The sequence below is a fragment of the Corvus hawaiiensis genome, chromosome 5 (genome assembly GCF_020740725.1).
Source record: "Corvus hawaiiensis isolate bCorHaw1 chromosome 5, bCorHaw1.pri.cur, whole genome shotgun sequence".
NCBI lineage: Eukaryota > Metazoa > Chordata > Aves > Passeriformes > Corvidae > Corvus > Corvus hawaiiensis.
The window spans coordinates 15,737,291-15,750,096 of NC_063217.1; the positions used below are offsets into that span (position 1 = coordinate 15,737,291).

The following is a 12,806-nucleotide window of genomic DNA, read 5'->3' on the forward strand; positions in this document are numbered from 1 at the left end:
GAATGCAAGACACAACATATTCTCCTCTCCTGAAGTCTAAAACACAATGATTGCAGAATTACTACTGCTCCAAAACTGCTATTCCAGCTGGATTTAAGAGCAAGTAAGTAATGCCACAAAGCTACGTCTGTCACATACATCTGTTAAGACTCAGTACTATTTCACAGAATGGACCATGATCTTTTCTGAAGGCTTCACCTGGAGGGCAGAAAATGACCAGCTGAGTAGTTCAGAGAAGTCAAGTTTCATCCAAAAAATCTGATTACAGAGCAATTTGTCAAGTTTTTCTAAAAGGAGCAGCACATCTTATCAACATCACAAACTCAGGTCATGAGAGCTCGCTCTACGTATCAGACTCACACCCCAGCATTACACTTTTGGTACAATAACTCCTCTTCCTTGGGGCATCAATTTTTTTTTTTTTTAATAGTGAAAACTGTAAATACTGACAGCTTAGGCTGACTCAGCAGTGATAAAACATGCCTGAAGTGTACTTTATTAGTTATCCATTTATTCTAAGTTTCACCAGAAAAGGTAGTTAGAGATAAATGCAAAATAAATATCCACTTTCAGAACACACATTTCATCTCACCTATTCACATGCTGCACAGATTCATTCCCTTCCATTACTCCACACTCACAGTTCCTTTCTCATTCCTGAGAGGCCCAGGAAAGTTGGAGAATGGAGCTGGGAAGGTGAATGCTTTTAATTTGAAATATTGTCACTTGGCTAACTATTCTGTGCTATTAAAACATCAACAGGAAAAGATTACAAGGCTGTCCTGAAAACCAAGAATGAAATGCAGAGTCTGCAAATAGAAAATATCCTTTCAATGGAAGTGTGAAATTAGAAGTTAATTACAATTTCCATCTGTTTACTGTATCAAATATTAGCATGGGAGGGAAGGAAGCAGAAGAAGGTTGAGAATAGGTAAACAGTGAAGTACTATCTACATTACAACCTGCCAAGATGCCCATATCAAACAGTAAAGTTTCTGAAACCAGTTTCAAAACTGGTTTGCAGATATGCCCATTTTAAAAGAACTGCTCTGCCTGTACATAACTTTAGGTATGCCACTGGTGTGGCTTTTTAGATAAAAACTGCCGTTTGAAAGTTACTTTAATTAGATGCTTCACCTTGATCTGCCTTCTCATCCACAGAATACTTAAAGACCTTCTGAAGCTCTTCTGCTTGATTCCACTTACTGAGACCTCTGAATTCTGCAGCCTCTTTCTGTGAGCAGTGCTGTGCAATTACTTTCTTCTTAATATCTTTCAGCTCTTCATAAGTAAAGTATTCCATCAACATTGGCTGAAAAACCTAACAAAGGAAAAAGGGGAAAAAAAAAGAACTGGTGCTGACAGAAATAGTCAATAATGCTACATAGACCTGCCAACACAGAATTTCCCATTTCAAATTCTATCGAAGTAAAATGTGTCATACAGTAAGTGAACCTAAGGACAGGACCATGGAAGTTTTGAATTCTTACCCTCTACTTTCTAACAGATCACTGCCGGCATCAGGCAAGCTGTTTTAATTGCTTTCCCCACCAGAAAAGGGAAGGGATTCAAGTTGCTTAATCTATATAACTTATCAAGGTACTCACACGGAAGGCAAAGTAGCAAGGAACAAAAACATGAGAAAAGATTTCCCTTGGACAGACTTCAGAAGATGCTTCCCAGTTTTCGGATACCCATAAATCATCAGACTGGCAGTACTAGTCTGTGTTTCAAATATAGGTCAGAAGATGTTTGGGAGTGTCAGTTGGAGTCATGAAGCACTGGTTTACAGGACCTCTCTTTTCTCATTTAAGTTTTCCTACATATCCATTTTAACCACTTGATGCAAACAAATCCCAGCCACAGTGGACTTTTGTTATCAATTTTTTCAAGAATCAGAATTTCATCATAAACTTCCAACATATTCAGTTTCAGAACACATCACTTTCCAGTCAGAGAACTGAACAAGGACACAATAGTCCTGAATGCAAATTAGCATAGCAATAAAAACATATAATTTAAAAACCAATGAACCTCTAAGCCATTTGTCCCTATTTAGTCGTTCCAAATCCCAAGGAAGATCACCATCACATCTGAAGAAAATTTTTACCTACCTCCTCTTCCTCTTTCATATGAGGAAGGAAATCCCTGGTAAAGGCTTCCAATCTCTCCTTCAGCTGTTTCGCATAGTTTAGTTGTTCATATTCATTCTGAGAAGAAAGCAAAGACTAAATGGTTACCCGATCTCATCCAGTCCTTCAAGGATTGAACTGTCCAATAAAGCAGTGGTTCAAAGGAAAGCCCATTATGCCCTTCCCATGCATGCAGTAGGTTTGCTCTATTTCATGGTAAGAACGTGTTTACTTAATGACGCTGACATTCTGTACTGGCCTGTTAACAGGCAGAGAAAAGTATTCCCTTCCTGCCTGATTCCAACTTATTTTCTTAGCATATATGAATTCATTTATCTAATCCTATTTTTACTTTGGAGCAAAGACTGAAATCTGCCAATCTACAATCTCACACAAAGTACAAAGTAGTAACAGACTAATTTAAGTATTTGTATGGTTTGTATATGAAGTATTCTAGGATACAACAGTTCTACTTCATCTTTTAACTGAATGCATTTTACCTTAGTTATTCTAAAATTCTAAATTCCAAATTAGAAACAAAATTTATAGTCAGACATGCTGTAGAGATTTTTACTTTGGAAATTGAAAGAACTCTTAAATAATAAAGATGTAACTGACATTTAAACATTCAAGTTAAACCAACCTCATGTAACAATTTGTTAGCTTACTCTCTGAGTTAGCAATAAGAAGCTGGTTCTGAAATCTGCCCAGTAATTGCAACATACTGAAGTTCCTCCTAACTCTTACTGTAAATGTTGTTTTTCTTTTCAAACTTCTACAACATCAAGAAACCCTGACTACTACCGAGACAAGCTTAAGCCATCAGTTTAAATTAAACTAATCACTCCCTAAAAATAGGTAAACATTAACTAAAGTTAACATATCTAAAGAGAACTAAAGAAATCTGGTTTTGCACACTTAAAAAATGAAGTAACAGAATAACACTAGCATCCTATCAGAGAAGGTGTAACACAAAGCCAAGTGTTAAATTGCCCTCTTCCACTTTCCTTCATTTCTTGTTTCATTAATGGGCACAAGATAAAATTTAAAGTTTATCATGCGTAGGGAAAAAATTATTTGTAACGTTCCCAGGTCAAAACCAAGTGTAGATGGTAAAATGGAGTCAATCAACTGCACATTTGGTATTTTCCTTACTGAAAATCTGGACCACACATACTAGAAATGCAACATGGGATGTCAAATGACTACTGGAGACTCTAGTTCTTAGGGGCAGGAAGAGGGAGTTGAGCTGGGTACCCCAAGAGAAAGACATGGAAGAATTCAAGAAGACTTCTACTGGAGAAGAACTTATATCTAAGTCACTGTCAAAAAAGCCAGCTGGAGAAAAAATATTTAGAGTTCCTTGACGACTGGATCATTAACAGGACTGCTGACCTACAGATTACTGGAAGGAGTACATGACTCACAGAATAAAACAATGCTGGTTTTGCAAGTCTGGGAATCAACTCCATTTCTGACAATAGTACAAAACTGTGCACCACAAAAAAAAAAAAAACCCTCAAGGTTTCCTAACAAAGTAAAATCGCATTATTTCTATAGCCAGAAACGTCTGACCAGTTAGCAAAACAGCCTCTATATTTGAAACTTCCATGCTGTCTCTCCAAAACACTTCCAATTACACAGTGATGAGCATCTGTCAGAAAACACATCTCTGAAAAGAATTTTTACTAGAAATTTAGTAACTGTGGTGAATGGCAAAAGAATTTGTGTTTCAGACTAGAAAGTATCCAAAAAACATACATGTTTCTTCTTCCTCCTTAGTTTATTCACAGAGAATATTAAGATGAGTCAAGGCAAACTAATACGTAATCACAGCATGTTTCCCTCAGGTCACAAATCTCTCTTATAGTCTACTTACCTTTACATTCTTTAACCCTTTCTCAAAAAGGCTAAGCATCTCTGAGAGTTTGTTGTCCGAGTGCACATTGTACACTGTCCGGCTACGCTGCTGAAGCAAACCAATGATACACTCATTTTCAATCTGCTCATGCATTTTAAATTCCTTGAATGTGGCATAAAGGGATTGCAGCAGAGCCCGAAAATCATTGTTGTTGGAGAAGTTGGTCTTGGAAAGCTAGGAGAAAGAAAAGTTCATAAAAAACCAATGAAAATCATGTCAAACTCAAGTGAAATCCTTAGAACAGGTATTAGCTCCAGGGATTCATCGCTCCCCTTACTTATAAAAGCTAAACACCTTCAGCTTTTTACATAAAATGAAGCCAGTAAAATCAAGTTGTATTTAAGCAACATACACCAAATCTTGTGAAACACTGAGGTAAACAAATGTAGATAGATTTCCTGGCAGAAGTCAATGCAATCTCCCCAGCCTGGCAGATTACTGAAAGGCTCAGCCCCTTTCCCAGATCCACATTCTTGTCCATACCAAAAAGCCATTAACATAGGCCTCTGAGCCCATCTTTCGGGATGTATTATGCACAAGGAATACTGAGTCCTACCAGTGAATACAAACTGTATCAGCAGTTAGAGAAGGTTTACAATGGAGCAAAACCTAACAAGTCAAGACAGCACAAAGTTCTAGGTAATACAACAGGGCGATTTTTACATGTGTACAGTCACCGCTGGCAACAATACATGTTAAAACTGTATTTTCCTTTGGTGAATGTAGAAAAACAGGGTCTTTTCCATTCTTACGCTTTACTCCATGTGCAGCTTCAAGAACCACAATCCACAGCAGTATACAAGACCAAGCATTCTAAAAGTAGACTTCAACTCAGAAAACAAGCTACCGGAATATTCAGAAATGGCTTAGCTACGAAGACTCTGGAATCTATAGGTTTTACAAGAAATAGGAATCTGAGACATACATATTCATACATAATACTTACATCAAAAACAACTACAAATTGAGATATGCAAAACATTTTTTCATTAAAAACCCCCAAATGTACTTATTCATTGTGACATTGCATTGCCACTTCCTGGCAGCCACCAGCAAAATGCAACTGAAACACGCTGGACACCTGCCAAGTCCTTATGCAACTCCAAGTCAGCTGTACATACTGTACATTACATGCTGTACATATGAGCAACATGACTCTCATTATGAAAGACAAATTTGCTTAGCCTCAGAAGAGAGAGAAAACAGGGTGAAGTTTAAGAGGGTTTTTTGGGTTTTTTTTCCAATACACTTTAGACCAACTACTGACAGAAGTCAGAAAAAAACTGAAGTCTGTAACGCACTGCTAGGATTTGAGGCATACATTGTTATGTATCCCTAACGGGAAAAGATCTTGGCTCCAAAGGCCATTTCTACCCTACACTCTTTGTGTATGCAATTTAAGAACATCCGTTAGGAATGCATTGTTATAGAAGCCACTGTAACATGAAACACTTGTATATTCACCTCTGCTACTGAGGCTTCCAGCAGATATCCAACAGACTAGGAACTGCGGAGAGGATACTGAAGTTAAGTAACTATACTTGAATCAGAAATCACTGTATCAAAAAGGTCAGCCAAAGCTGAGAACAACTGGTTTTTGAGAGGACAGGTAGCCTAGCAACAAAGCCACTTGGTCAGATCTGTAATTTCATTACCAGGACTGATGAAGTCTCATGATGGGGGACCAAGACATTAACAACTATTAACAGACAGCAGTTACTCCATTCTGAGGTCCACTTTTCACCAGCTCTAACAAGGAAAACTAGTGCAGGAGTTTAGTAGTGCAAGAAGAAAACCACACACCCCCAAACTCAAAGAATGGCAAGGGGGAGGAAATGGACTGTATTAGAGAGTTTTGTTGACTCATCAAAAATATAAAGCACAGTGCACGTGAGACCCCTGAACAGGCTTAAAATACACCACGCTAAACCACAGCCACCAGTGCTCAAGATACTTGGGAGCTTTCTGCGCTTCTGAAGACATTACATTTAAACAGCTGTACATTACAGTACAATTGGTTCTGTGTTTGGAATGCAAACTCTAATTGAGGAGCAGTACCACAAGAGCAACAGTTTTGGTGGCTCCTGAAATTTAAGAATTATTCATAATCCAAACAGCCTGAGCAACTGTCCAAACAACAGTCAGTCCTTTGTATTGTAAAGTCTGTTTGAAACATTTCAGAGACCTATGGCTGATGCAGGCACAGTCTAGAAGTAGCCAGGAGCTTTTAAATGGAGTACTAACTTTATTTATTAAACCTTTATTAAAAGAAAATAAATGATGCAATTAAAGCATAGCCAGGCATGAAAAATCTTTGTAGGTCAGACAATCACATGCCAGTTTTAGTTGAGTCTCTAACTCACTGGACTATAACAGAGCCATTAACAAGATGAATGTACAGACTTGTAGCAAACACCCATCTTTCCTTACTGAAAGACACTGTTTAATTTTTGTGCTTTAAGAACAGTATTAACAGCAACTGCTATTTAGACAGTGTTTCACGTTCATGACACTCAACTGAAAAAACTCCACATTCAACTCTTCCATCTCCCTTGTGCCTTTAGCGCTTTCATTAAAGAAATGAAAACTTTCTGTCTGATGAAGACAGAGACATTTCTATCCACACGGTTGTGAATAAATAAGGAAGCTCAAGAATGCTAATTAAATCACCAATCAAAACACAGTATTTAATTTGGTTTCTGGAAGTGTTTTACACATGTGTCAATGTGGAAAAATATCTTCTTAGAAGAAGAAAATTAATTTTCCAGTAACATTAGTTTACGGTGAGTAAACTGAAACAGTTTTTTCCTACTAACTATGCCAAAAATACATTTAATGAGTGAAAAATGTTTGCTTCTTCCTTAAAAATATCCAAGCATACTATGAACCAACAAGGAGAAAGCAGCAAAGAGGAATAAAGAAAAAGTACACTGCCCTTATCAGACTACCACAGCAGTAAGCAAAGTTTATGCTGCTTGCTAACTTTCCCAGTTACAAGTATCTCTATTCCCAACTACAAGCTGGAAAACTACAAAATATGAGGAAGGAGAATAGGAGAGGAAAATTTGATTTTTCTACTCTCCCAACAGATTTCACAAATTTAAAATGGAGTAATTTCTCAAGGTTTAAAAGTTTAATGTGGCTACAAATTCACAAACCGCTTAATTTCAAATGAAGGTTTTCCCTATCAGCACCTGAATTCTGAACAACCACTAGCGTTAAAAATTCGGTCTGGAATCTAAAAAGAACTGAAGACATTTTTTTCTTCCTGGTCTTCTTGATTAGTTGTTGTTCTTTTTCATGTGTCATCACAAGTAACATTTTTGACAGACCATTCCTCTATATTCTGCTTTCCATGTATAACCACATTAAGACTTATACAATCAGCCGATAGCAACAGGATGTGAAATAAAAGACATAATATTCCTGATAATCAATGTCGATTTCTAACACCAGTTAACTCAGCAGATTTAAAACTAATTTAAAAAACAGTAAAATACTTTTCATTATAGAGCTGGTAGACCGTTCTGATTAAAAGAAAAAAGATACCAGGATAAATATCAGAAAAGAGTTTTTCACCCACAAAGTGGTTGGCAACTGGAACAGGCTCCACAAGGAAGTGGTCACAAAACCAAACCTGACAGAGCTCAAGAAGCTTTTGGACAATACTGTAAGGCACATGGTGTGACTCTCCGGGTTGGAATTCTTGCACAGGGACAGGAGTTAGACTCGATGATCCTGATGGGTCCCTTCTGACTCAATACAGTCTATGATGCTAGTCTATGATTCCATAAAATAAACCAAATGATTTTTAGAATAGAACAGCACCAGAAGAAAAAGCAGCAGGCATTACTAGTCAGCTATGTATTCTCCCAGTTACATTTTTATGTATTAGCACTCCGCATATGCAATAGCACTAAAATTCAAAGGACAAACCCGGACTCTGCAGAGGTATTATCTCAATTTCAGGCACAAGAAAATGGAGGAACAAAGACCATAACAAGGTGCGCCTGTGTCAACACCAAGAGCATGCAGTTTCATGTTGTACTTAATCTGCTTGGAAATTAGGGCATGGGGATGGAGGAGGAAACACACAGAAGGAGCAGCCCTGCCTCTAACTGTACATTCCTGCTGCTTCCCTGGAATATGTGGTAGCAATTATGCAGCTGCAAGATGAACCCATCTGGTGTACTAATCCAGGGAGGAGCTGTGCCTTTTACTGGGCTCATTTTTCACCTGGCTGGAGCACTACTAATGCCCAGTTACAAGCCATGTCTTATTTAGGAACCCACAAGAAGCTCAGTTTATACTGTCCCCAAGGAAGAACTCGGGTGCCAAGGTAGCCTAGCCAAGAGAATGACCGTCCTCAGTGTCACCTCTCCTTGGCTTGCTCTCATACGTAAAGGTATACGAGGTGAACATTAAGGGAACTAACTAAACTGCTTCCCACTCCCTGTTCATGTGTATGAAGCCTAAATCAGGGGAGAATCAGTTTTCTACCCTGGGCACTTTTCCTGGAAATGGGTCAACCCAAAATAATAGCAATTAGTTAGGCAGGAAGGACAGGATATGGCAGAACTCAACAAGAAATTCAAAGCTTTCAAATGCCCTTCTTTCTGTTGTCTTCCCTACGCAACCCTGTCCTGTGTAATCTTCTCAGTTGTTTTGCAGCATCACTAAAATCTTGAAATAGCTTTTCAAAAAACCCAACTAATCAAACAAAACAAACAAACAAAGCACAAACCAAAATCAATCAACAAACACTATACTAACTCAAAGATTCAGGCACACAAAATTATTTTGTTTTCAAAGAACACTAGCAACAGGGAAGGTAAAACCTCATATTCTATTTTCAAAGGCTAACATCAAGCTGATAAATGCCAAGCATAAGGGAACAATGAAAAAACCTATTGTATTTCCATTTTTACTGGTGTCTTCCATATTACTGTCTTGTACTACAGCCACAGTCAATTTTGTCTAATGAACACCTATAGATGAGGTTTTGAATCATGAAGAGCATTTCACAATGAGATATGAATAACAACATGGGACTAACTCGATCAAGATTTTCAGTGATGCAATTGCTACAAGTGTCAGATCCCCTTGGGGTTCACAGTAGAAAGCACAGCTCAGGAAGCACTGATAAAATTAGCTAAGCCTCCTCCACCATGTGACTTCCACAGGTAGAAGTCTACCAAGGATAGAAGAACAAAGGCTGTCACCAGGTCTGTAGAGAAGAAACAGAAATAATAAAAAATTTAAAACCAATTAAAAATCTACTAAATATATGAGCTATGAGGGCCTTGAATAAAAGCATGATGAACACTTGCAACTATGCTGTTACTTATCTATCTGTGTCACACTATTCTAGATGCCATGGAAGACCTCTTTCCTGTTTTATATCCTCAAGGATACAGGCTCCTACTAAGACCTGGTCTTCCAGCCTTCTGTGAGGTCGTACCTGAAGTCCCAAAAGAGAAATCTCCCACTGCAGTAACTCATTAAACAGAACCACAGCAAAAATGTCTTTGCACCTTTGTATCAGTCTCACTACAATTTCCTAACACAAAGGTAGACATTGGAAAAATTCACCACCCCCGTTTAACTCATCTTGGGCACTAACTGCAAAAGCAAAAAGCCAAGTCTCTCAAGAATTACAGCTTGCACTATTTAATCAGTTAAAGCATATTCTAGGATAGCTGCACAAAACCTCAAAACCTGTACTAACACTGATACACTCTGATTACAGTTCCTGGATTTTTAGAAGGGGTCAATTTCTTTCTTTTTTTTTTTTTTTTAACACTGAATGTGAGAGAATAAATTGTTTCTTAAAGCAGAGACGGACAAAGGTGGGTTGTTTCTGCTCTCCAGAGCAGACTGGGAGAGAGGATGAAAGATCAGAGCACTATGTGAAGGGTGAACAGAAAACTTTTTTCATACAATGCAAGGGCAAAAACAGTTAATGAGCAATTACTTGGAGAAAAAACTGCTACCATGTCTGGCACAAGAAAATACCCTCAGGTTTTTCTTATGAAGGCAAAAAAGATATAAAAGCATCTGGTAAGTAAGAAAAAATAGGTGTTTCAATAGACAAAATTAAAGAAATGGTGAGAAGATAGCAACAAGTGCTAAGAGTGTCCTGAAAAAGGGAGTGAAATTGCTATGCAGGTCTGAAGAGCCTCAATAAAACTCCAAACACATTTTATCACTGTTGTCCCCCATTTCAGACCTCCTGTGGCACTTAAAATACATTTATTTTAAAATGTAGATATTTAAAGCACATATTCAGCATCCATAACGTAAGATGGAAAGATAACTGGTACGGCCCTTGATGAAATAAGACATGGACAACAAATTGCTTGCCTATTTCAGGATGCTAATGAGGAGATTTAATTTCCTTCCACACAAGGAAGAAATTTCCTTCCATCTTTTGCCTGCAGTGACAGCATAGCCCACCATTTGCAGACTTACTAGGACTAAACATCTCAAGTAGCTCTTTCATTCTAAACATAGGTGAAGGCAGATGCTCAATGCTACAGAACATTAATTGGGAATAACCAAATACTATGAATTTCTAAATCAACACACACTTATTTGAAACAACACTGGCACTGTACTGAAATATTGAAAAGGGATTTCAAGAGAAGAATGAATGCTTTAACAGCATTTTTTTTATTAGAAACACAGATACACTTATCTTCTTGGAACAGGCATTTTCTGTTCTCAAGGGCATCAAGGGAAAAACATTTCACTTTGAAACAGTAAGTCCTAAGTTAATAATTGGTCCAGTTTCTCAGATATCAGTCCCCCTGGCTGCCACAAAAAGTGTGATCTTAACGTGGTCATATAAATGCCCTGTCCAATGCTTTACAATGCCAAAACAACTTCACTCGGGAGTGTTTTTCACTCCTAAACAGTTCATCATACTACAGATGACATAAGAAAATCACCAATTTAACACAAGAAAATTCTCTTCAGCAGAAGCCAAAGAATGCAAGGAAGAGAATCAACAAAGATTAAAGAGAAATGCATGTTATCAAAAGATACTTTCTAGGTGTACAGAAGTTTTGAAAACAATCTTACAAAAAGCCCCCAAAAAACCCACCCAAAAAACAAGAACACTTGACTGCAGGTAAGTTGAACAGAACAGCATTTAGATTTCAAACTAGGAGGACAGAGAACACAGATTATAAGAGAAGAAAAGTGATACTTTCAGCCAACTATTTAACAGGAAAGGCAGATGACAACAGCAAAACAATGTCTTCTTTGCTCAAGTCTTCATGAAATAATTAATTAGGAAAAGTATTTATGGCAATTAATTTTTAGCAAAGAGTCAGAAGTGTGGACTAGAAAAGAAAAATACTAGTTAAATATTTATGCAAGTTCAATGTGTTCAAGTAAGTAGAATATGAAAAAATTGATCCAAATTTCCAAGAAGAACCAGCCAAATTACTGAACCATGAGAAATAACTGCAGAAATCTTTTGTAGAAAGATGAGATCACAGGAGACTGGAATCAGGCAAACAAAAGAAGGACTTTAGATGTTTTTGCTCAAACATGCAAAGGTTTCACAATAAAGCTGAGTTATTAAGGCAGCTGTTCCCCCCTGCCACGGTTCATCCTGTTCCCTTCTCCCATACTGACAATCTGGTTCTGGAGCTTGTTTGACCTCTTAGTGAGCCAGTTCTACTGAATCACCTTTCGATTCAGTCCTTTAGATGAACTAGCTGCTCATCAAGGTGCCAGACAAGCACAAACGATATCATCAGCAATTAACCCTTCCAGCAGCAGCCAGTTACTACATCCACTCAGTCACAGTATGAAGTCTCACACTAGTTTTGAGACGCAGACAAAGACATGAGAACAAGTCATCAAACACAGATAACTAACTGCATTACAGCATTTAAGAGTGCAGCCATTTTTCTGGTTCCTAATGCACTCTAAACTTGCTAGGCAATTCTGTAACACAAAGATTTGAAAACATGCCTTGGCTGCAGTAACTCCACAAGAGAGCAGGAAGTTTGAAATCCCACCCTGAAAGATCAGCTGTCTTGTTTCTGGGGAAGGCCTAGCCAAAATTTAATCGCAGTCTGTACATAGCCCACAGTCTTGTTACTTGAGTAGTCCCGATCCTGAAACTCTAAGAAGTAACAATTGGCCAGCACAGATTTGTTTAGAAAAAAGAATCTGACTTCCTTTTGATAACCAAACTACTTAAAAGGAAAATGATACATGTTACAGATCATGATTTCTCTACAGTTTTTGGTACTGTTTTGGCTTACAGCAAACTAACTGAGTCTGCAGGAAATTGCAGGGTAGCTCAAGCACTTGCAAACAGTGCTCTCAAACCCAAGCTACCAGTGTCCAGCCAAACCAAAATGGGATTTTCATTATTAGCTGAAATCTGTGTTGCCTTGTTCATGACACATACAACACTTTCAGGCACAGCTAGAAAAGCTGGTAATACACAAGTGGCACATTCTCGAGTGCAGAAAACACAAGACCATAATGCGACAACAGGAACTGCCTCATTGGACATCAGCATACTGACTTGGACAGTGCGTACTGCTACATATAGGATAGGAGTCTAATGACAAAAATGAAAGGGAATTCAAGCATCAGTCCTCAGAGAAGCATGGGATTAGAGAAGCACAAAGAGAATATGCTGCTGTTAAAAAAAGACTGCAGAACAACAAATCTGCTCTACTCGGTACCAGCATTGTCCCATTCTGCACAAGATTTCAGGAAAACAC

The 12,806-nt window shown here is 38.0% G+C and overlaps 1 protein-coding gene across 3 annotated transcripts in view; it reads right to left on the reverse strand.

Annotated features, from left to right (window-relative positions):
• FBXL5 (F-box and leucine rich repeat protein 5) overlaps nt 1-12,806 on the reverse strand; it is a 33,957-nt gene that overhangs the window by 18,291 nt on the left and 2,860 nt on the right. For all 3 annotated transcript variants that reach the window (XM_048303989.1, XM_048303988.1, XM_048303990.1), the window contains exons 2-4: nt 4,012-4,227; nt 2,115-2,210; nt 1,138-1,321 (exon numbers count right to left, since the gene is read on the reverse strand). In XM_048303989.1, the coding sequence (XP_048159946.1) occupies nt 1,138-1,321; nt 2,115-2,210; nt 4,012-4,227 (496 nt within the window). The remainder of the gene's footprint in view (nt 1-1,137; nt 1,322-2,114; nt 2,211-4,011; nt 4,228-12,806) is intronic.